The sequence below is a fragment of the Drosophila biarmipes genome, chromosome 2L, assembly GCF_025231255.1.
Source record: "Drosophila biarmipes strain raj3 chromosome 2L, RU_DBia_V1.1, whole genome shotgun sequence".
Taxonomy (NCBI): domain Eukaryota; kingdom Metazoa; phylum Arthropoda; class Insecta; order Diptera; family Drosophilidae; genus Drosophila; species Drosophila biarmipes.
Genome location: NC_066612.1, coordinates 19703490 through 19728831, shown reverse-complemented (window position 1 = coordinate 19728831; position 25342 = coordinate 19703490). Strand labels below are relative to the sequence as shown.

The 25342-nt window shown below is 43.7% G+C and overlaps 3 protein-coding genes across 5 annotated transcripts in view; 2 read left to right on the top strand and 1 right to left on the bottom strand.

The window, feature by feature from the left end:
- The window catches only part of LOC108033902 (nitric oxide synthase), a 35946-nt gene extending 28000 nt beyond the window's left edge, over positions 1–7946 (top strand). For both annotated transcript variants that reach the window (XM_017108566.2, XM_044094257.2), the window contains exons 15-19: positions 4107–4440; positions 5113–6255; positions 6505–6629; positions 7352–7418; positions 7598–7946. In XM_017108566.2, coding sequence (XP_016964055.1) covers positions 4107–4440; positions 5113–6255; positions 6505–6629; positions 7352–7418; positions 7598–7705 — 1777 coding nt within the window. In that variant the 3' untranslated portion in view covers positions 7706–7946. The remainder of the gene's footprint in view (positions 1–4106; positions 4441–5112; positions 6256–6504; positions 6630–7351; positions 7419–7597) is intronic.
- A 3491-nt stretch (positions 7947–11437) lies between these two features.
- Positions 11438–25342, top strand: part of LOC108034056 (uncharacterized) — a 31052-nt gene continuing 17147 nt past the window's right edge. The window contains exons 1-2 of one of the 2 annotated variants that reach the window (XM_017108811.3): positions 11438–11806; positions 23953–24180. In XM_017108811.3, the coding sequence (XP_016964300.1) occupies positions 23961–24180 (220 nt within the window). In that variant the 5' untranslated portion in view covers positions 11438–11806; positions 23953–23960. The remainder of the gene's footprint in view (positions 11807–23952; positions 24181–25342) is intronic. The other variant, XM_050884988.1, reaches the window with a different exon arrangement.
- Positions 22181–22655, bottom strand: LOC108034057 (outer dense fiber protein 3-like protein 2). Its single transcript, XM_017108812.2, has 2 exons — positions 22490–22655; positions 22181–22431 (listed from the first exon to the last, which is right to left on the bottom strand). Exons 1-2 carry the CDS (start codon positions 22503–22505, stop codon positions 22208–22210), a joined length of 240 nt encoding a protein of 79 aa, XP_016964301.1. The 5' UTR covers positions 22506–22655; the 3' UTR covers positions 22181–22207.

Genomic DNA, 25342 nt, shown 5'->3' with positions numbered 1-25342 from the left:
CACTGTAGCCTCTTGTAATTCCCAAATTTTCGAGTTTTCCTCGAAGTCCCCATTATTGCTGACACATATTTGGCGTTCTGGCAATATTAATTGGCCGTTGTTGTGGGCCCACATATTCTGCTGTCGTCCTCCTGCTGAGGGCTTTAAAATTACAAACGCAAACTGGGGCAAGTGGCACACATACTGACGCACAAAGGATAAAGACACGCACTTAAGTGCGTGCCGCTTGAGAGAGCAGACAAATCCGCGCAATTTCGCTTCCAACCACCTCCCACCACCCATTCCCCCCCGACGGAAAAAACAATAACAATAATTTTGTTATTTCGATATTTTCCCTCACGTATGTCTGTGGAGGGTTTTTATGATGTAAAGGGGATTTCCGCTTGACAACTTTGACAACTTGGGGCGCACACGAACACCATCAGCCATTCTTCGGTGGCTAAATTTATACCTAAACAAGCTGGGAGCTGCCTGTTGAAAATTAAATTGAAAATTCATGTGGCGCTCCCGGAAGGACCAGAGGTTGCAAAAAAGAAACACCCTCTCCCCCGAACGGAAGCCGATTCAATAACATATTACGAAAGTCAGGCTGTTAAAATGTCCTGCGGCCGCATTTCCGATGAGGGAGATACTTTAATTGAAAAATAATGTGGGGAATCTCTGATCTGACATAATTGTGTGTGTTTATTGTTGTGTTGGGCTTCTTTATTAATTTGTATTTATTATAATGCCCGAATGATGAAGCGCGGCCCCTCGCTTTCAGTTTCACTCTTTTCGCCTGCTGTAAAAACCAATTAGTTTGATTTATTATTGCTATCATGCGATCCCATTGTGTATTTCTATCTGTGCAAAGGCGGGCAAAGCCTATTTAGACGGAGGTTTCGCGGAAATTGAGCCAAATCTGAGCTAATTGGCGTCGCTCAGCCCACGTTTCCGAATCGAGCTATGATGAATTGCTAAGCAAATTAAAGTGGCCCTCTTGGGCCCTTTTGTACCAGACCTGGCCTTAATCGTTTCAATTATTTTGAAACATTTAAAGCTGTCCGTCTAATCGATTGCAGTTCTTGGCGGCCAAGCATCCTTGGGCCACTGCCTTTTCGCTCCTCACTTGGCCCACGCGGCGTATGAGCAATTTGAGCCAGCAAGCTGCTGAGCCCGATGCCAAAGCGCTCCGGGGAGGCTATCAACATCATGCAAAGGTCCTCTTTTCGGCTGCTTAAACGCTCGACTGAGCTCGCCTCGTGTATTTGCTTTTCTTATTTTCCCGGGGCATTTTGTCGCTTCGGAAATTGCTTTGCCGTTAATTGTTTGCTTCGATTGATTTAATTTTAAAGCTTAGAGCTGGAAACTTGCTGGTGCAACTTTGAAATTGAAAATTAAATAGTTGCCCCGAAACTTTCGGAGCAGTGTGGAAGCAAAAGTCGAATCGGAGAAAAGACTTGCGGCCAATAAATTGTAAAACAATTTGGGTAACTTGACTTCTGTGGTTGGGGAACGGAATGCAATCGCTTGAAAGCCATTGGCCTTGTCCTGCTTCGAGTCAAGTGACTGTCAGCTTGAGCTCACTTAATTGCAGTCTATTATGCCATCAACGCCCCTGAGTGTGTTTTTAAGTGTCGTTGGGCGGGTGTTTGTGTTTTTACGTGTGAGCACCTGACATCCGTATCCGGTTGTCTGTAAACTGCAAGTGCACGGAACAGGGCACTTATCCTTAGCCTCAGACGCCAACTCAAAGCAAAAATGGAGGATACCTGGCGCTGGGTTGCATTCCCCATAAAAGTTGTTTCACGCTGATGATGCCTCCTATAAGCTCGCAATTACTCCACTTTGCATAATAAGTGGAGCCAAACACTTGACTGAAATGATTGTCAAAATCATTAGCATCTTTTTATGTGCCCACTCCCAGCAGGTTTCGAGAGCACGAAATAATTACAAGTACAAGTTGTTGGATAGGCCACTTGACTCAAGAGCCGACTGAATAAATACGGGGCTAAATGACACTGCAAGCTTTTAGGCAACTTGGTAAATTGGGTTCACTGCGAGAATTAGCTACACGCATTGCATGGTAGTTAGCTAGGCTAAAAAGTGTCAATTTATTAAATGTAGCTAAGCAGCATAACAGCTCGAACTATTATATAATATTATGTTTTCTCGGATTACAAATCATTCAAAATTTTAAGAAATATATATATACGATATAATTTTCTTAGAGTGAATATTAAATTAATTAATTAAAAACAATTTGCAATATTGTTTTTGGAATTAAATTAGTTGGTATATTCGGGGTATTTGGGGTATATTTGGAGTTGTGTGTGAAAAGGGACACTTTTCATTTTCAGTGTTTCCTAGTTTTGAGTTGGTTTCAAAGCCGTTTGTGGCAGTGTTTTAGTGCAAAGGTACAGTTATTCTACAGGCAGCTTGGCAGCGTTTTAATTATGCCGAGTCCAAGATTGCCAGTCTGGCTCTTCGTCCTTTGGGCCTGCGAGTGTTTTTCGCTTTCAATAGTTTTGCTCTGCCACCTGCCCTAGTTTGTCCCCGTCTCCTTCCCTCCCATCGCCCCGTCTCTCTCTACAGTTTAGCTGTAAATAACAACACTCTTTTCACGCTGTGCTGCATTTTGGGCTGCTGGGTCGAGGGGAGTGGAAAGGATGGCCAAGGACGTCTGTTTGTTTGCGTGCAGAATACCTGCCTCGTTGTTGCTGCTTTGAGGAGCGTGTGATTATGTTGAAAGACGTCACTCTGCTTAAAACTTGGCTAAGCACCGAAGCGTTGAGTTCCGCTGCTTGCCACTGAGATGAATTGCGTGTGCGGCATTACTTATACTTATAAAAATAATCTGAGGTGGGAGAAGCTCAGGAGGCGGTTAATGGGATGTGGTTCGTCTCTCCTGCAAATAATTACTACCCCGAGATGTGCTGACTGATGTTTCGGCAGTTTTTGGATATTGATTTCCTAAGGTAACTGCAAATCTCTACCCAATTAAGGCATTTCCTCATAATGAGGACTGAATATGGTTGGTTAAATGGAAGATCTCCCTATGCAGCTGCTGAAATGGTAATGCCGTAATTTAATATTCCCCTTCTGACCATTGAGTTGTGGCCTCATCTTCCCATAATCCCCGGCGGGCTCCTCTCCATCAGTCGCTGTTAACAAGCTCTTACAGCTTGTAAGCTCTATGCCAGCAAGGCGGTCGTGACGGGTCCTGAGCCCTCAGCCCGGGGCAACAGGTTTTTACGACCCCACCAAAGCCATAAACTCTGACCCAAAGCCAAGCTGAGCAGCAGGAGCTCAAATAGTTTTAAACGCACTACGCCATGGAGCCGTCACGGAGTGGGCCATGGCCAGATGCAGTTGGCAGTCGGCAGACGGTAGTCGAGTAGTCTGGCCAAGACCGGATTTTTCGTCGGCTCTCTGGGTTTCGTTGAAAACTGCCACTGTTCATTCTTGAATCATCACTCAACAGGGCGGTTCCCCTTCGTTTCCCGGCCGAGAAGGGAAAACTGCAGTACCGCGGGAAGGGAAAACCTACATGGGAAAAGCTTGACTCTGACGAGCGGATGATTACGTTTTTTTAGTGGATTGCCATGTACAAATTCAAGTCCAAATCTTGTCCCTTCTTCCAGGCAACAGCCCACTTTGAGCTCATTTTATTTTGGCACTTTTTGCACATTTCCCTCGCATTTTTGTTGGTTTTGTCTTCTTATTTTTTACCACTCGTACATCCAATGACAAGCGTAATAAATGCTTTGCTGTCAGCCTCTGCTTTTCTTCTTTTATTGTTGCCTCCCTTGGCGTGTTTTGTTCATTGTTTAGTTCCTGCACGAGAAGAACAACGGCAGCAACGGCAGCAACGGCAGCGGACAGCCGCCCTTGACCACGCCTCCAGCCCTTTGTTAGGTCGGCCTTTGTGAAATATGAATCTGGGGGCGGGAAAGCCCTCCTAACGGGCCGCATTTTAATTTGAGTGTTCTGGTTCCGGGCACTGCCTCCAAGGCGGGCTGCATACTTTTGGGCTGTCGCACCGAAAACAGAAAGAGAACAGGCACAGGAATTTCCCTGGTAATTCTTCCGAGCTCATCCTTGCTTTTCTGCTCCCCCGAAAACAGCATTGGGTCCTCGAAGTCCTTCATGAAGGCCAGCTCGCGGCAGGAGTTCATGAAGCTACCACTGCAACAGGTGACGCGGATCGAACGCTGGGACTCGCTGCGGGGCTCCACCTCGGACACCATAACCGAGGAGACCTTCGGCCCGCTGTCCAACGTCCGGTTTGCGGTCTTCGCCCTCGGCTCCTCGGCCTACCCCAACTTCTGCGCCTTCGGCCAGTACGTGGACAACATCCTGGGCGAGCTGGGCGGCGAGCGCCTGCTGCGGGTGGCCTACGGCGACGAGATGTGCGGACAGGAGCAGTCATTCCGGAAATGGGCGCCGGAGGTGTTCAAGGTGAGTGACATCTGCGTAAGGAATCTGTGCACAGGCACGGGAGCAGATATGCAACGTTTTGGGTCAAGAATGCTGGTAGGAAACAGTGCAAATACGCTACGGACTTAAGCCAAACAAGTGCGGCTACAAGGAGATTATATAGGCAAACAGTAGAAAAAGAATATCCTCTTAAAAATTTTACTTTTTTTAACTTTTATTTTTGTGGAAATTTAATTCTAATGATTAGCACACTGTTAGCAAACTGGCAGCCTATTCTAATCTGTTTATACAATATAATATTATACTAAGTCCAAGCGTTTTTTAGGGCAGGAAGTAAGTTCATCCTCTCCGGTAGGTTCTTAAAAATTGAAGAGTGCCTTTGTTATTATTTTACTAAGCTAAGTGAAGAAGTAACTTAAAATGAATATTTTTCTGAAAAAAATAAATATTGCGTTCATAACATTTGTAGATTGTCTTCTGAATTAAATTAATTTTTTACATATTATTGAATCAATGTAGGGTAAAAGGATAACTTTGATATCATTAGAAAAAACCATCAAGCATAAAGTTTTTTAATATTCAGGGCTAAAACTTTTTAAGAGTCGAAAAGTATCCCACTTTACCTTCAATACTAACTGATAAATAGAGTTAAACTTCTGTGGACTCTAATCTATTTCCACCCGCCACCTTCAGCTCGCCTGCGAGACCTTCTGTCTGGATCCCGAGGAGACCCTCACGGATGCCTCGCTGGCCCTGCAGAACGACTCGCTGACCGTGAACACGGTGCGCTTGGTGCCCTCGGCGAGCAAGGGCTCCCTGGACAGCAGTCTGTCCAAGTACCACAACAAGAAGGTGCACAGCTGCAAGATCAAGGACCAGCCCCACAACCTCACCAGGTTGAGCGAGGGGGCCAAGACCACGATGCTGCTGGAGATCTATGCGCCGGGCCTGGAGTACGAGCCGGGCGACCACGTGGGCATCTTCCCAGCCAATCGTTCCCAACTGGTCGACGGTCTGCTGGAGCGCCTGGTGGGTGTGGATAACCCCGACGAGGTGCTGCAGCTGCAGCTGCTTAAGGAGAAGCAGACCTCAAATGGGATCTTCAAGTGCTGGGAGCCGCACGACAAGATACCGCCGGACTCCCTGAGAAATCTCCTGACTCGGTTCTTCGACCTGACCACTCCCCCATCCCGACAACTGCTCACCCTGCTGGCCGGCTTCTGTGATGATGCCGCGGACAAGGAGCGCCTCGAGCTGCTGGTGAATGATTCGTCGGCCTATGAGGATTGGCGGCACTGGCGGCTGCCCCATCTGCTGGACGTCCTGAAGGAGTTCCCCTCGTGCCGCCCGCCGGCGCCCCTTCTACTGGCCCAGTTGATGCCTCTGCAGCCCCGCTTTTACTCCATCTCTTCGTCGCCACGCCGGGTGAGTGATGAAATCCACCTGACTGTGGCCATCGTGAAGTACCGCTGCGAGGACGGAGAGGGTGACGAGCGCTACGGCGTCTGCTCCAACTATCTATCCGGCTTGCGGGCAGAGGACGAGCTCTTCATGTTTGTGAGGAGCGCCCTGGGCTTCCACTTGCCAAGCGACCGGAGTAGCCCCATCATCCTTATTGGACCCGGCACAGGAATCGCCCCTTTCCGCTCCTTCTGGCAGGAGTTCCAGGTCCTTCGCGACGTGGATCCCGTGGCCGCGTTGCCCAAGATGTGGCTCTTCTTTGGCTGTCGCAACCGGGACATGGACCTGTACGCCGAGGAAAAGGCGCAGCTGGAGAAGGATCAGATCCTGGACCGAGTTTTCCTTGCTCTGTCCAGGGAACAGGCCATTCCCAAGGTAAGTTACGAATGCACTCAGTTAATAGTCAAAGCTTTCCAGTATTAAAAGATGCGAATGAGGAATACATCGAAAACCATCTTTACATCAAATTATTTTAAGCAAGCAGATGTCTCAATATACACAGAGTGCATCAGAATAAAATGTCTCAGCATAGAGAAAATTGTTAATCAATCATTTGGACTGTTATTCCTGTCTACAAGCAGTTCCCGCTTAAACAATGATTTGTGTTTTGATTGTGCATTGCAGACGTATGTGCAGGACCTGATTGAGCAGGAATTCGATTCGTTGTACCAGTTGATTGTCCTGGAGAGGGGCCACATCTACGTCTGCGGCGATGTCACGATGGCCGAGCATGTGTACCAGACCATCAGGTAAGGTTGCTTTGCCGTTAAGTTTGATTGCCCTTGTGTGTTCGGGCCAAGGAGTGGGCCGTGCTGCTCTCTCCCTGTGGAGGCCCATGCCATCCGGACCCACCCCCTGGCCTGGCCACCACTGGGAGTTTTCTGCTTTCCAATGCCCACCGGTCAGGTATTTGCCATCGTTTGGCTTTTATATTTCGTCTCTCCGCCTCGCTTTTTTCAAAGCTCCTGATAAAGTGCCTTATTGTGAAATACGGGCTGTCTCTATCCATACACACAGGATATTGCATAATGGCGCTGTCCTTGCGGGGGATTTCAATGGGGACCTGCCCGTAATCTTAAGCGGTTTAGTTTAATTGAAACCAGGCTGCAGACCTGATCCTGAGCCTCCTCTGCTGGCTTGCTAATTAGAAGAAAATTCATGTTAATTGATAAGTTATGAAGAAGGAGAGCGGTGGGGGAGCAAAATAAGACAGAAATGAGCAAGATACTTTAAATAATATTACTGCAGAAATGAAATCCATAAGTAATATCATTATTTTTGCAAAATATGTGGCGTGTTATTTTACGTCTTTCCTTTCAACCCGTCGGTTTATAAACCTTGAAGCCTTTTGCCTCCCCGTCCCCAAGGATTACGTTACACATCCCAGAGCGAATAAATAAACTGTTTTCAGAATTTTCCTGTATTTTCTATACACACTTCAACTCAGCACATTTTCCCTTTTCTTTGGCAGGAAGTGCATTGCCGGCAAAGAGCAGAAAAGTGAGGCGGAGGTTGAGACATTTTTGCTAACACTGCGGGTAAGTATCCTAGCGGCATAGGACTGAGCTTTGGCTATAAATAGCGACCGTGAAGGGTTTCCTGCCGCACTCTGCGTATGAGCAGTTTTCCCAGCAGCGTAGAAATAGTTTTGAACAATGTGGTGCAAACCAATATTTGATGACGGCGAATCTACATACATTGTTTCGCTTCTTCCTAGGACGAAAGTCGCTACCACGAGGACATCTTCGGCATCACGCTGCGAACGGCTGAGATACACACAAAGTCAAGGGCCACGGCCAGGATTCGAATGGCCTCGCAGCCATAAGGATCCTTCGAACTAATCAAAATAGGAGGGTTGACATATCCGGATAAGCGCAGAATACAAACATTTGTTCTTTTTTTCTTCAATACTCAAATGCAGTTAAATGTTGTCGCTTTGTTCATTACTTATTCGTACGAATACCGTTAAATAAATTACATGTTATTATTGATTCTAATGTACAAACTGATTCAGTAATCAAAATCTAAATGTTAAATTATATTGCAAATAAACGATTAAAAAAAAACTCCATCAAGTCGTTGTAAAAAGGGTGGGCGTGGATTAGGCAAACGCAATTTCCAATTTCAGCGCCGAAGTTAAGGCCGCTGGCTAAGCGGCTTAAATTGGCCGAAAGGAAATGGAAATCTGACGATTGGCAAATGGTGCAGAAAATGCAATTTATAAAATAAATACTCACTTCCGTTGTATTTTTCCGACTTCCTTTTCCGCGATTGGTTCCGCTTTATAGAAGGGAATAGAACCAGCTTGGCAATGCCAGACGCGAAACTAGGCGAATCGTATACGCTTACCTTCCGTAGTTTGCATATGCTACATATAAATCTAGCAAGCAGTGGTTCTTAGTATTGCAAAATAATTAAAATAAAATTGTTTTCCAAAAAAATTTATATTAATAATAATACCCCTAATATATCATACCGTTTTTAAACACATTGTGCTTGCAATAATAATATCCTTAATATATCGGACCATTTCTAAACACTTTGTGCTTGCAAGAAAGGGCAGCATAAGTTACAAAATAATGCTCTTAGAAGGGACGAAGCTGGTAAATTAGTCAAGCATTTATTTTACAAATAAGCCAACAATATTTAAGTCAGAACGATGAAACCCACTAACCCCCATCAATAAGGGTGTTTTCCTATCTCAGGCCCAGTGCCTCCACGTATGTCTGTGCGCCAACATTCCGGTGGCTGTCTGCGGTTGCAAAGCGTTAACAGATTTGTACCTTGTGCGAATTCTAAACACCTATATCCCAACTCCCACCGAAGGGGCTCACCGCGACTGTCCCTCCAGCGCCACTAGGTGGAGTATCTGATTTCAATGCTGAAATTGAATTGTGAGCGCTGCTTGGCTTCTGTTTGAGTTGTTCTTGCTTGCGCCGCGTACAGTATCCAGGGTACACTCGTTGTTTGCGGGGTGCACGGCATTTTGCGCTTCTATCTGACCATATGGCCCAAAGTTGTGTGTTAAAATGGGTAATTGCTTGTATTCCAAAGGTGATCCAAAAGCGCAGGCTTGCGCGTTGCGGCAATACCAGGTGCAGTCTATAAATTTAAAAAACAATCTTGAGAGTCCACTGAAAATTTCAAATCATTAGCAATTATTTAACTGAGAAAAAATACATTTCCAAAAACTATGGTCAGTTGATAAGAAGTAAAGGTATTCCATTGAAGATAGTTATTTGAATAGTTAGTGTTAAGGAAGTATTGCCTTAGTCGAGGCACTCGCAAGCACTGCTTTTACTCGTTTCATTTAGAATTGCGTTTTTGTGTTTCTCTTTTTAGCGAAAATTTCTATCGCAGTGAGTAGTCGCGGTTTGACTTCTGATTGACATTTTCCCCGTTTTTTTTAAGACAGAGCACGCGTATCTCTTTCAATCAACTCGGCCTCCTCTCATATTTCAGGTTTTGACACATGTCAATGGCAGAAACACAGGAAACTGAAAGATATTGCTTAGGAAATTGAAATCAAAAGGTTTAATAGACAGGCCATCCCAAAAGGTAAGGGATTAAAGTTTTCGCTAGTTGCGAACTTGGCAATTTAAAATGTAAATTAAACAAAATGTAGCCCGAATTAAGCTTTTTGCTGCTAATACTCATTTTGAAGTCAACACATTGTAGTCTACCTGTTCTATGCGTACACAATGTTTTTCGCAGGCCGGTGAAGCAAAAACGATTTCAACATTTCACTGACCTCCTGCTGTCTTGCATTATCGACACCCGATTATACTTATGCCAATTCGGTGGAAATTGATAAAGTCGCGTGGCTAAAAAATACAGAACTGCTGCTCTCGCGGTTTCCGTTGAAATCGGTCGAGTGACAAGGTAGGTGGACATGCTGACCGCACCATAAAGCCACTTAAACTTGCTTTTGCCAACCGAAATGCGATTGTAAAACTCTGCAGAAATGGTAGTCGTAACTGATGTCAATGGCTTATTGGGTTTTTCGACCCGTAAATGAAATCACCTGATCTTTTTACCCAGAACATGAGTCAGCAGCCCAGGGACTCGGGTTAATTGTTCGGGATAAGCCCCGATTACAAATGGAATGCAGTTCCCTCGACGGCACGCGCCTTCCTGCCAAGAGATCAAATCTCCGACTATTAACCGGCTTTGCCCCGCCCCACGCACTCTCCAGCCTCCGATACCCTCGATCCGAAATTAATCAGCCCACTTTCAGCGGGCGGCCTCAGACGGTCACAACAACAACCGTTCAGGTGCCCAGGTCCCACCAACATTCCTGACATAATTTCGTGTGTGAGTAAGCAAACGAGTTCGGGAAAAATTAGACGTCATCGGGCAGCCTCAGTTGCCGCTGGCAACGGAAGGTGGGACTCACAAAAAGCCGTCTATAGATCCAAAGGTGCGCTGTCGACGGCCAGCGGGGAAATAGGAATTTCTTAATATTCACAGGACTCGGCTGGACTGAAGAATGCCAAAAGCGAATGCCGGATTCTTAATATTAGCCGCTGAAGAGACTAATAAATAGAGTATGTCAGAAAAGCATGCAACATTTTTTATTAAAATTAGGAATATCTGTTGGGATTGAAAGATACTTCCAGCGGAAGCAACATGTTGCGAATAAGCCAGCAACAACTAGCTTTATTTTTGCCGGCTCGGAAGTTTCGCCTTCGATCTTGGCCTGGAAAGTTCGCTTCGAACTTAAATCAGCGCCGACGTAGCCGGCTCAAGCACAGAGATGTCCTTGCTGGAGGGAAAATAGCTAGAGAATTACTTGATATTGCTTAGTTTTTCGAGATATCCAAGTGTTTTCCTACTTTTTATTAAGTTTTTCTTAGCAATAAGTATTTTTTTTACAAAAAGAAATGATCAAGGTCAGGGAGTCGAAAAATATATATACATATATAAAAAAGTTTAGTTTAAGGACGACCAGTTTCAAAACTGAAGTTTAGAAATGCTATTTAAAATGAAATAACACTTCCTAAAATATTAAATACAGATAATAACGTATACATTTAGTAATTCATTTTAAAGATGTATAAGGCAAAAAAACATTGTTTTTATAGCTATTATAATAAATTTTAAGTTTAGTATTTGAAAACTCCGTTAGAAGTATTTTAATTTCATAATTGAAAGTTATATAGTTATGGCTAAAATAAGCACTGAAATCATATTCCTACCTATACACCTTTACTATAGTCTTTTATGGGAGTTTATATTTCCATGAAATATTGAAATTCGTCAAAATAGTTATGATTTGGTAATATTTAGCTCGTTAACTAAACATATGTGAAACGTAAGCCACCGAAACTATCCGGAAAGTAGCCGATCCGCCAGCGCCGCTCAAGCCTAACATTGCGACTTGAACTTGCCGCCGTTCGAAGCCGGGGCTTGCACGGGGGCGTGGCGGGGCGGGCGGAGCGGGCGGTTGCGAGTGTGCGAGCTTGGTTACCGCCGACGGCTGCAACAACAAAAGGCAGGCAGCGCAGCGCTGGTGTCGATTTTTTATCGGACCGCGCTTCGTTTATTTTAGTTAGTAACGAGATTTCGAGCGCTCAACGTTGACGTCGCGGCTGAAAATCGGTAAGGCCCGACCTGCAAAGCTCCGATACAGTGCGTACTGCCTATGCCGAACGACCGCCAGCGAGTGTGTGACTGTGTGCGGCGCAGACATGAAGTGAATAAGAAATTGGAAAAGCACTAAAACATAACATATATGTAAGATCCATATATATAGAAAAACGCAAAAGAAAACGCAAGAAACGTGGGTAAGGCCAAAAGCGAGGCAAAACCGACCAACAGGCAGCACCAACAGCCACACAGCGGCTCCCCGATAATCAGAAAACATTTCTCGAGCCCTTCGCGCGCCTCCACCGAAAAAGCGCGAAATACTTATTTCGGCCCAAACGTAAGTGTCTGCATGTGCAAGTCGATAAACCCACATATACCTGTATCCGAGTGTTAGGCACAACAAACCAGGGGACACTTGTAACAAATCGCAGTAACAACGAAACACACAAGTTGTTGATTGTCGGTTGCCAAGAGTGAAATTATTGAACAAGAAATTTGTTTTTGGCCCGGGGTTAGCTTGGTGATTTGGGTCCGCCGAAGCGGGGAAAATGCGCCAAAATATTTACGGGCCGTAAATACACAGGTTGGGGCAATGGCCAGGGAATATAGAACATTTTCGTAGCGCAGGATTAGGCCTTGGATCAGAGCCTTTTCACACTTCCCAAAAACTAAAAATATCTAAGACGATCAACATTGTTAAGAAGTTATCTAATACGAAGGGCAACTCCATACGCCTAAATTGTTGTAAGTATCTCACGTAGACCTTGGTGACACTAGAAACGAAATCAAACACCATTTACAACCAAATGAAGTGCTGCTAAATGATAACACTTGCATTTGCTTGCCTTGCAAAGGCTTGCTCGAAACCAAAAACTGAAGCAAAAAACTTAAAATATCACTTACCTGAGCGTCGCCCACTTCCAGGTGGCAGTAAATATTAAACATTAAAATTGTTCGAGTGCTGAAAATCTTGCGCTGATCACTTTTCGCCGGAATACTCGAATGTGTTTATCCACACTTCCTTCGAAGTCTGCGAGGCTGTCGGAACAAACTTCTGGTTAATTCGCAGTGAGTGAAGCGGGTATCTCAGAGATTGCGTTGTTCCGTGGACACACTGCACTCACAGTTCAGCTACCTGCTCGACACCCCTGACAAGCTATCGAAACGCTCCGAACTCTGTACTATTAGGTTTTGCTCTTTATTTCTGTGTACTTGTTGGTGCTGGCAAATTGTTTGCATTTTGACTGGCAGTGACTAAGAGCTGATTTTTACGATTACAGGTGTTTGAAACGTATTCAAAATTTATGGGACTGCGCTACTATTATGGGCACTGCTGCTGCCTGAGCCCTGCCTCTGATGAGTGGGGCAGATGAACTAAAGCCACTCGGCAGCAGCCCAGACCTCGCAAGGTTCATTGCTACTTGCCACTACTTTTGGCCGCCGTCGACACCGTCTGCCGTTCGGCTGTTTCATGTAGGCTGGCTGTATAGATAATAAACATTAAGCCTAATGGCATTGTCGCTGGGCTATCCACAAGCTATCCACGAGCTGCGATACAACCAAACAAAAAGCAAGTAAATCAACAGTAAACAAATGGCAAGCCACGCGTGTCCGCCTTTTAGCCGTGGCTTGTGAACTTTTCTTGTGGGTTTTTTCTCCCCTCTGACAGCTTCTATGGCGTGTTAATTCGGCCAGCATTGTATTGAAATCTTGTTCCTCAATTTTTGGCACATTCAGTTGTCGGCTTCTGGGGATTCTTTGCAAATTAAGCGTCGTTTCTCGCCGATTATAGAAATTTTCGCAGCTCGTTGGCGGTCGGTCAGGCGCCCCAGTCGGCCGTAAATAAATTTGTTTATTATAGCCGCAATTAGTTGATTTAAATTATTAACTTTGGCTCACTAATGCGCCTAGGTTCAAGGTTAAGGATGGCCGTTTAAATGAGTTGTGTGCGGCCGAAGTGGGTACGTACAAATAAATATAAATCAGACATCTAAATGCATGCGAAATCTTTTGTCCGACCGCGTAGAGCGCAGAGCATAATATAGAATAATTTCTGTTACGTGAGATTAAGCAATATGCTCCGACAATGTCGCGTGTTCAAGATAGTTCGACGACGTACTTCGTTTCTACCTGACAATATATCTTTCACGTGCGCAAAAGCACCCAGCAAAGCTGTCGACGGCGGGAGATGACGACTCAACCAGAGATCTTTGAGTGGGGCCTAAAAAGGTGATGAATCCGTAGTGTTTCCTTGACATGGAGAGTAGGGATGTGTTCAGAAATATAGACAGCGGATTATATAAACGGTGTTCTCTAAGTGGGAGCTCCAGAAATTTGGATGCGGTACTATACCCTAAAATGAAATATTTAGAAGACCTCTGGAGACAAACTTTAGATTCTTAATTCGTTTTTTTCCACCTCTCGACCGGCCACTTCCTGCAATTCGTAGTGTAAAAGTTTCCTTGACATGGAGACTAGGGATGTGTTCAGAAATGTAGACAGCGGATTATATAAACGGTGTTCTCTAAGTGGGAGCTCCAGAAATTTGGATGCGGTACTATACCCTAAAATGAAATATTTAGAAGACCTCTGGAGACAAACTTTAGATTCTTAATTCGTTTTTTTCCACCTCTCGACCGGCCACTTCCTGCAGACCCAAACGTATTTTTCTTTTGAGTGTAGCCGCACAAAGAGTGGGCTGGCATACCTCTTTAGATATCGCCACTTCATTCATAGGCAAACACCCAACACGGGCAGGCCAAGCAAATCGAACACGGTGCACAAATGGCTTGCAAAACGGCGAAGACGAGGCGTCGACGAAATCGGAGCCCAGAAAGAAGTCGCGAACTGCAAAAAATCATTTAGCGCATTTTAACAGCGCTCATTACCGACTTGCAGACGAGGGGCACTTGAACCTCGCCACAGCCCCAGCCCCGACCCCGCCCCGGCCGCCCCTCGCCGACGAACCCGGCACGTGGACCCATTTAAAGTAGTGCAGACAGGCCATAAAAACCAAATCCAACGCCGACAAACTCGCACATATCTCGAATATAGCCAAAAATATTTGTGAATTTTTATGAATGAAACGCAAAATGTGTTGAATTTGAATTGCGGTGGCTCGTCTTCCAGCTTTTTGCACACATTGCGTGGCCTGGCGGCGGGTACATGGCTCGCATGGCTAAGTAACGAACACTTGTGAAGACTTAAGCCTCTTACGTACAAAGGCTTTGAGTGGCTTAAGGCCCGCATATCTATGAAATGCAGCCTCAAAAAATTCGCTAGATCGGCGAAGTCGGGGTACTACCCCCACATACGGTTTTCGCTTAACTGCTCATCTCGCAAAAAGTGAAAACATAAATTCATCATAAGCACTTGAGCCTCATAAATAAATAAGGCAAAAACGGATTCACTCTCGCCATTTTGCGCTCACTAAAAATTAAATTAATTTGCTGCATATTGGTTACCAGGAAACGAATTTATATTTAGTTTTTTCTACGTCACATCTGGCTTTGAAAAATACCCGGTGGCTTGATTCCCCGAACGTTAAATTTATTTGCTCAAACCCAATAGGAGTAAACGGCTTTTACTGACCAACTCGCAGTCACTCTGACAACTGTTGGCCCAAAAGTTGAGCAAATAATAAATAACTTTTAATGATAGGAAAACAAACAGCGACAATGACGGCGCCCGAAAATCAACCGATACGTACGTCCCAGACAAATTAAATTTATTTCGTTATTTGCTTACCTTATTATTAGTTCATCGGTTTACACTGAAGACTGCAACCAGACCCTGGAATGAATGTCGCTTATACTCAGAAGCACATTGCCCCTCGCCGAGCTAAACAGTAGAAATACCTGCGAGTGCTTTTGCCAGGCTTCTTAAGATGACTTAACCAGCGCCATCCAATTTCCGGTCAAGACTTGCCGTGTTTTTTTGCTGACTCATCTTAAATATTTTTTGAGAGAGTCGGGAGGGAAAAACCTTCGAAAAGATGCAGAAATTCTGCAGAAGAGCTTTACAAGATTTATTCAGTTTCGGTTGAAATTCACGAATACACAAATGCACGGGGTCCACATGAACTCGTCGATAAAAATTTCACAAGTGACTTGGCCGGGCTTTGTTTATATTTTTTGGGCGAAACCTGTTTCCATATTTCTGACTTCTGCCCCGCCAAAATCATAACAAAAACATCGGCATTTCAGCGGCATGAAGATGGGCATGCATATTATTTTTGGAAGTTTGTCAGCTTAGATCACTGCGATACTAAACATCTCGCCCTGGCCAAAGTGATTCTGGCCAAAATGCGCATCTAATTACACGAGACTGTGGCGCCATTTGGCCAGCATTGAAAATGCCACAAAATAATTCAATAAAGGCGCACAGCAACCTTCGTACGTGTAGTTTTAATTAATTTGCTTTCAGAAGCACAAATATTGAAAATCGCCCAGGCGCCCTCAACCATTCCGAGGTGTGTAAAAATTATTTCGCATGTGGCGGCCTCATTTTGAAATGATATTGAATATCGATCGAACGGGCTGTGTTTGTCCAGCCCCGCTTTGAGTCATCCGCATTTAGTTTCGGGTTTTTCTGGCCGTACTATTATTGCAGGCATTAATCACCTGCGCTACAGAGCCGCAAATAATACCTTTTCGTCTGGGAGACTCGTTTCGTCTTGACTTTACGAGGGTTTCCGTTGTGCCGAACATTTCGGGCAATTTATGAATTCCCATTAAGCTAAGTGTTCAATTAGCGCTCAGGCGTGATATTTTGGTTAATCAATGTCAGCTGAAGACATAAAATATATTTTGCGATAATCTGCTTTGTTTCCCCTCAGGTGTTAGGAAACTACAACGAGAAGAATTGGAAAACAGACGTTTTCGAAATTGCTAAAAATGTTTCAGATGATTTATGAAAGCCCCAGAACTAGTTCATCCAGAATGTCTCAGTATTTAAGCTGTTAATCAACAAACAAATTACTCAACTATTCGGACAGCCCCAATTCGTTCCTGTAATTCGAAAGTCTTTTTCCCTTGGTATCGAATTCTTTAGACAATCATTACTTGCAGTAAAGTTTCCCTGGCGAAACTTCGGACCAAGTAAATTCTCTGCATTACAAGTTGTTGATTTTCGGTGTTTTTTCTCCGTTTTGTTGCCATAGTATCCACATGTAGGCAAAGTGCCACAAAGCTGTTGTAAGTATCTGGTGGATACGAAATTTACAACAGGCAGCAGGCAAACTTTGGAGCGCGCCCAAAGCCCGCCATCCTCCACCTTATCGCCACCCATTCCCAAATTGTAGTTATAGCACAATAAGCGTAAACAAACCCCTTTTCAGGGGAGACAGCGGCAAATATTCATGCACAATTTGCATTTTGAGGCAGCGACTACTTTACATCACATTTTTGTGTCAAATCAGCGCAAAATTGAAGGCGTTTAGACAGCCCGCCCCGAAAGACAGAAGTGAACGACCCACGGGTTCCGCCGGCGCATGTAAGCCAAATTGGGCAGCCTTCTTGCCTCGCCACTTGCCAAGTTGCCAAGAGCCGTGAAATGGAAAGCCGTTGCGGCTAGTCGCAAATTGCAGAGCAAACGTTTTGAGCAAAATGTCAAGAACGAAACGGGGCGCTGACACAGACTCCCAGATGGAGTCATTGTCTTCAGATAAAGGGTCGAGTTGTCAAATAGTCCAGTGCGACAGGAACTCTAATTGGAGTTTAGATTTATTTAAATGAAACATCATCTATCATTTCTGGGTTCTTACGAAAAACCATCTGACTTTTAAATATTTTAATGTAGAATGTCTATTCTTCGCTTTAGGATGTTAGGATCACAACTAGTCTTGAAAAAAAGGATAAAAGGATATAGATTGACACCCATTGAATACAAAAAATAAATATAATATATAAATATAATATATATAAATAATATATAATATATAATTTATACATTTTTAAAAAATATTCATCTTCGTGAGAACCCTCTCATATTCACTAGCCTTGCCGTATCTCATATTGGTTTATCTATTTCCTGCTGCGCCCACGCTGTGAAGTAAACTCCGTCCTTTCCAGCGCTGTGTGCATCCGCCATCAAGGAATTATTCAGGAAACGTCCTCCGTCCTCCGAGCGGTTGCTTTTGGGCTGTCAAAATGAAAATTCGCATACGGAAACCACAATAATTGCCGCCATAACACTTGCTATGACGTCGATGACAGGCCAACAGCAACCACTACGAAGTTTCTCGTTTCATTGGCATTGGGTCGGTTGATTTTGTTTTGGGTTTTTTGTGTTTTTAGTTATTGGCCGCTTTACAACTTCCAGTGCACATTTTTGCGGCTCGGTCATCAACTCGTTTTCGGCGTGGCAACAAGTCGAGAGGAAGCGGCTCCCAAAAAAAGGGCACTGCAAAAGTATCTGAAAACTGAAATCCGTGTATCTGTGCCGTGGCCCACATTTTGCCGGCTTTAATTGAATTCCCACGAAACGCAATTTCACCCCAAGTTCAAGTTGAAGCTGCCATAAAAAGCCGACGGAAAAAGCCGCCCAAATTAGATAAACATGTAAATGATTATTGACACAAAAAGGTTGCTCCGAAGACATGAATAAAATCAGAATGAGTAATGTGCATATGAATAATACGAAAAGGACACAACTGGCGATACAAATTGACGTTTTATTTGCCTTTCACCTGATGACAGGCGACAGCAGGCAGACGGGACAGTCTAAGGGATGCGAGGACCCCTCTTCGCCAGACGATCCCAAACCCATAGCCCAAAGCCCAAGAACCCAAGAGCCCAGAAACCACAGCGAATAATGAAGTAATTGGCTGAATTTGTCTTTGGCCAACAACGAAAGCTGGCGAGATGCGGCTTTAAGATAGAAATGTATCTGAATTTGGTGGCGAAACAGGAACAAGGTGGCCCCGCCGTCGAAGATACATTAAAAGTTCGCTCTCCTTCGCTTTGACTTTCAAAATGTGAATGCACTTTTGTTGTACGTGACAGGTTTTTGTTGCTCCACTTTTGTTTTCCTGTCTTGTTTTTGGTGTCTTGATTTTTTCCCTTCCTGAGCAGCAGGAAGAAGTCGAACGGTTTGGGTTTATTGACTTTTTGACTCACATTAAATGGGTCTTAAATTCTCGAAAAGTTTTAATGCGTTGGCTTAGTTTGAGCTGACCGGCGATGACTTACTGCAGCTTTATGGGGCTCACTTCGGATGAGCAAAGTTAGGCTGACCGTTTAAAGGTATTTCCCCACAAATTTGGAATATTGCAAAATGAATTCCGTAGCCAGGGGGTTCTCGATGTTTCCAATTAAATAAATTGGGTCATACGATAAAAAAGCTATTCATTTAATGGTTTTATTTGTTGTGATTAGTTTGTCATAGACTCACAATTTCACCCAATTTTAGCAAGCACATTAAATAGGCGAAAATTATTTTTTAGAAATCACTTAAACAAGTCACGTGTGTGGAACAGGGTCGATTATGGTTAATCAAGGGGAGGTTAAGCCAAAGACAACAACTCAATACAGTACGATCAATTAAATCGGAAATGGAATAAATAAAGCCAAATGCGTGTGAGGTCAGCCTGGTGCTCCGACTTCCTACAACCCTGCAATGACCCTTCAATCAACGTGCCTGTGTTTGCCAGATGGATGGAAATCAATTGCCGCAGGCGTCAAATTAACATTATCTTTTGTTCCGAATACGTTTTGTTTTGCCAAAAGTGTTTTATTGATTGCCTGAATTGCTAATGACAGTTAGCCGAATGGGAAGTCGTGCACGATTTTCCTTTGGCCTTTCCGGGAATGCTACGAAATAAATAAAATAATATTCCACCCTCTCCTTCCTACCTTAAACATTTCCACAAAGATATTCTGAGAAATAAATGTTATTGAAAAGGGATTTCGTGGAGTGGCAACGCAAAATGGAATTTGAAATATTATATTTCGATAAAATTAAACTACTTTCTATTTGTATTATTTTTATATATGTCACGTATTTGTCGACCATTTTTACAAGACTCACTCTTTTTAGAATTGCACAGGCTCTATTTTAGCTGTAGCCACACCTCCCGGCATTTAAATGCAATTAAGTTCTATGCCCATTTACAATTACCCCCTCCGATCAGTGGGCCTGCAAGCCTAACTGGCAATTATTCATGCAACAGGCCAGACAGGCCGAGATCGTGCTAAAAATAAAGACGAATGCATTATTCGCTCACAGCCTGTCAGCCACTTAAGGGCAATCTTCGCTTATTATGGGAATAATAGAGACCGGGGCCCGAGACTGGGGATCTAACATACTGAACGAGTCAGGAATAGAATAGAGCAGGCGAAAGCGTCGCATGTGCTCCACTAAAAATAGACGCATCCATTTTCCAACCGGGCTGACGACGATGATGGCCCATAAACGCGGAGCAGCCAGCCACGGAGCTGGATGCCAAGCTGCTGATTGACATAAAAGAGCAAGTGGAGTTGTTAAAAAAATGGAGAAGAAACCAAGAGTAGTCCGTGCAAACTGGCAGTAGTTATACCCAAGAAGATGAATCAACATTCCGAGCGGTCAACGTACCACGTTCAGGAATGGCACGCCATCGAGGATGCAGCTTCTGCTTCTCGTGCTGCAGATGACGGTGGTGCTGCTGATGGGCAGATGAAGACGGCAAAGTACGACCATGGCTTCATAAAGACAAAGACATCCGGCCAATGGGCAATGCATCCAAAGAGGCTGCTTAAGCTAACCGAAACTAAACAGGTCGTTCGTCAGGCGAAGATTAGATGCACTTGGGAAGATGAGCTACCGAGGGCTGCCTAAAGGATCCAAGGCGATTGGCTTGACACATTTAATTAGGATATGCACAATGCGAAGTGGAATGCGCTTATAATTTTTAATATGTATGAGTATGTATTTACTTGTTCATTGGAGAATCCTATTGTTCCAAAATATGGTTAGAAATATATGATATCTTATTTCGAAGGCTCCTCAGCTGAATATTTTATCATTTGGTTACCGCTTAATTACCTAATTTGGTTGGGTTTTTGTTAAACGTTCACTTATTCAACTAAAATTAACAAATTTTTTTAAACGTAGCCTTACATAGAATATTATATTATATTTTAGTGGTCTTTTGCAAATCCAGGCCATCCGCCATACCTTCGGTAAAGGGTATAATGCGAAAGCTGGGTGGAAACGCTGGCAGGCAAAAATGAGCAAAGATGCCAGAACGTAACATTAAAATAAACGCGCTCAGATAAATCTTCGGTAGGAAGAGTGGAACGAGGGCAGAGCTAAGAAGCACCCAAGTTCCTCGGCTCCCGGGCCCGCCGCTCCCGCCCCTTACATGCATCCCCTCCCATCCTGATCCTCATCCGCGTCCTGGAGCAGCGAAATTGCAATCAAATGCGGACTCCTCTCGCTGTGTCTGTGCAGTGCGAATACGTGATGTCCGAGCGGCGGTCAGTTGGGGCATCTGCAAAATGCACGCACAACATCGCACATCCGAGGAATTCCAGCGTCGCTGCTTGTGCCATGCATTTACGTTGACGTTGCAATTACAACTGGGCTGGCAGCCAGATGGGAGGGGCTTCGGGCGGGCTCAGTTAGTCCAAAGCCCTTTCCTTTCTTTGGCTTTCTGCTGGCCATTCCCACGACCAAGTCCAGTGCACTGAAAGAAAGGTCGTTTATCTTGAATCTAAATAATAACCGGTCGGAACTCGATAAAAGGTGTTAGGAATGGGCTCAGGCTCACGGTGAAAATAAGAAGAATTTGCTTTTTGGAAAAGGAGATCACAGACGATTCAGTACTTTCATTTTCATTGAATATGTTTGTTTTGAAGGAAGTTAAGATCTTAACTTCGAAATCAAATCTAATTGCATTTCCCAACCCAACATTTTATTTATGTTTTCAGTAGCAAGATCAGAGCACATTTTTCTGTGTACCTGTCCCATGCCTGCTTACTGTGTGATTATTACAGGCAGCGGGGAAAATAACAGGCTTTCGCCCAGATGCCAGAAGCTGCTCCTTTGGCCAGTTCAGTCTCTGCAAAGTGAGTTACTTAAGGGCTCGTCCGGCAGCTTCATTACAGTTCCACGTCCTCCAGTCGGGCACTCACAAAGCCCAACGGCTGAAGAGCCCAAGAGCCACTTCTAAGCCCTCGACGCGGAGTGTCCTGGGCAAAGGGCCTTCTGCTCCAACAAGTGGTTGTCGCCGCATTGTGTATCAATACTCGTATCGCCGACCAGCGACCACAAGCTGTCATTACTGCCTATTCCTGATTACCGTCCCCCGGGCGATTTGCATTTCCGAGCGAGCATCCATCTCCGATTTGAATGTGTCATCGAATTAATTGCAGAGTTAAAGCGAAGCGGCGATTAGTAATCCCAGTTGCCAGGGTAACGATTTCCATGCAAATTGTACGTCAATGTCTTAAGCATTAATTAAGGCAAATTGGAAGTGCAAAGAGGGAGTTTCGGCTGATGAAGGCTCCAAATTATTGGTTCAACGCCTTGTTATGATATTTGTGGATTCACACAATCAGTTTCAATTTAGAGGGTAAAGCAGTAATTTATTTACTTTTTGCAATTATTTTTATTAAGTATTTGCAATTTGTAAACTGAAATACTCCTGTAATACGAAAATTAGCACACACTGATTAGACTGATTTGATTTAGCTGTCACATGGGCGCACCAACAATTCCTTTATCCCTGTTTAAGTACATAGATTTACTTTATTCCTTATGAAAATCGAATGGGAAGGGGCTTGGTCCTGGAGTTCCTAACCAACATAGAGAACTGGGGACCCTCCGCATTTCCATAACGAGTGACCTTATCTATCTTATAGGCTGCCGGACCAGGACCAGGCTTCTCCTCTCGCCTGCGATCAATCCTGCGGCCGAAGGAGAACTGCGGTCCTTTTTGCCCAAAACTACTCGGCAGCATATAAGCTCCAGGTCCAGGACCTGGGATAAAATTAAAAATGAAACAACTCTTTTGCGCGGAAATACGATTTAAACTCACCATTGTTTTTGGACATCTTCACAAACTATTTTTAAGCTAAAAATGTATTTTCTCAGTACTTATTTTATATCTTAATTTTAAATCATCGATAGACAAATACAAATTTTGGGAGCGCACAAAAACCGTGTTTGCCGATAGGAGTTCAACTAGGGAATGAAGCGGATCAACATAAATCCTAAATTTGCTGACAATCAAAATTTCAGAGTGCTTGATTTGTAATAGGGATTATAAAGTAAGCAAAGCTCAGCATAAGCCGGGTCAATGAGTACCTTTAAATAAACCCATTAATGCTTTTTAAAGACCTGATTTGCAATAGCGATTGATACACTTCCACGCTGATACGCACAAACTGATTGATTAAATATTTATTTATTGTGCATAACTTTGCAATATGCTTAATTATCCGTAAATCAACAGCCACTCCCAACGCCCAGTCATAAAAGACAGGGCGCCAGGGAGCAGAAAAGCAACTCACGCTCATTAATTATTAACACCCAGGGCGTAAAAAACATTAATTAACTTTTATGCACACGCCACACCAATTAATATTTAATTTGCCTCAAATTGTACAGCGTTTTGCATTGTTCTACCGCTCCCGGAATTCGATTCACAGTTTCAGATGTGCACTAATAGATTTTTTACGAATTTCGTATCTGTCAAATGCTCTGTTCATTAATTTACATAAACCCAACTTCTCTGCCGTCTGGCTGACAAATGGCAAACTCTCGCAATTTTATGCGATTCCAATCTGATTGAAAGCAAAGCGTTTTATCAGATTAAGCATCTCGCATCCCTCCTGTTACTATAAATGTTAACCGTTAACCAAATTATGTTGACATGAAATATTCATGGCAGGTTTGACATAAATCACTTATCATAAATATATTTAACATCTTTATTGTGTTAGCCAAACGCTGCCAAGAATGTGAAAACTTAATAAATGCAAATTACTCGGTTTCGATTGGCTGGAGCTTGGATCGCTTAAATTAATGGGAGCTTTGTGTTGTTTTAATAAAGTGGGTTTATTAATAACTCAAAGTTAAGAAGCCAAACTAAAAAGCTTGGAAGTGTCAGGGAGGGCATTGTTTCATTATCTCACTGAATTATTAGCTCAAGCTTCCCCTGCTTAAATTTTAACTACCAAGGTCAAGTGTCTAGTTTGTCCATCACGTTCTACCATCCAATTGACTTTTTTCAATTACTGCTTTTGGCTACATTCGCCTTGACCCCTGAAATCCCTGTTTCCAAATTTCTTTCCCAAACTTTTGCCTTCCGTGACATTTTTTAATTCTAAAAGTTTCCGGCTGATGCTGCAGACTTTGCATAAATTAAGAAAAATCAATAAAACTTTGAGAGCGAGTAGTGTTTGCCCCAAAGAGGCCAGCACCATAAATACGCATTTAGTAATTAAGACGGGTTAAAGTATTTCATTACAAATGGTATTCCTCCATCTTGCATTGCAGCACCAGAAATGCACAGAACAGAGAAGCACTCGGAGGCATCCCAGCTGAGGCTCTGCCTCGAAATTCATCAGGAGGATTCCGGAAAGGATCTGCAGATGTCGAGGAAAAAATGCAATAATAACCAACAGCGGCGGGGTCGTCGGAGGCGGACCTGGCCCGGAATTCACTGGTCCACCAGCCTGGCTATTTTGCTGCTGACCATTTGCATGGCCCACACGTCGAGAGCCGGTAAGTGTTGAAATCTGAAAAACTAATAAAATTCCGTTATGAGTCAAATGCCGGACAAGTGACATTGTAGGGGGTCGAAGGTCCGCACGGGGAGGGGCTGACAGCATCATGCAGCAGACACACAAGCCTCAATTAAAAGCACATCAATAACAGTCCTCCCACTCGACCCACCCAGCCACCCAGCCCGGTGATTGCCCTGCAATTGGCACTTGGCGTGCCAGTTTGGCTTGAGGGTCTGGTTCCTGTGATTGCGGATTTTGATTTATTTAACAATTTAGCAACAACATTGGCAATGTCGCAAGCTGTGACTGTGACTTGCTCTACATTGGGGCTTCCCTTTAGGAGGTTTGGACTACGAAGAGTGTTTTTTCTTGTCCACTGGCGAAGAGAAAATATTGGAAATTATGCAATTCGGTTTTGTGCAGTTGAATGGGGGAAAATGACAAATTGATCGGAAGGAAGAAGTAAAATTGGCTCAAAAATGTAACCAACTTGTTCATAGCAAATTAAATATGAAATGTGGTGAAGGGGGAATTAAGGAAAATTGACTCCACTTCAATATCAATTAGAGAGATAACCAAGCCACTGAAGTTTCTTAACTAAGATCTACACCTCTATTTAACTTATTATGTGTGTTTTTATTCAATTTAAATATAAATTATTCGCTTTGTTTTTATTTAGAAAACAATATAACATTTTTTTCAATAATGCTTGCGATTGAAATGTATTTTTTTAAGACACCTATCTTATTCTCTATAAACTTTGTGTATGGAACTTAGAGTATTTTTTATCAAGTTCAAGTTTCCGGCTTAAATTCAATAAAATCAACCTTCGAAGAAGCAGTTATTTCCTGAATTCGTAAACTCTTTGGGACTAGACCCATTCTCGGTAAATGTATCTATTTATCTTATTCCCAATAAAACTCTTCCACTGAAATTCGAATCCACAACCGCAAACGCCTCAAAGTATGCAGCAGAAGCGAAAACAACGAGCCAAAATAAACTTGTCGCTGCAGTTCGGAGGGAAATTAACACTGCCCGAGCATTAGCTCCCTTTGGGCCCTGTTCTTCCAGCCAAAACAAACATGGAGCAGCGGCAAAAAAGAAACAAAATGTAGCCCAGCTTTGGTCGCTTAAAATCCCCCTGAGGCCAAATTTGAAAA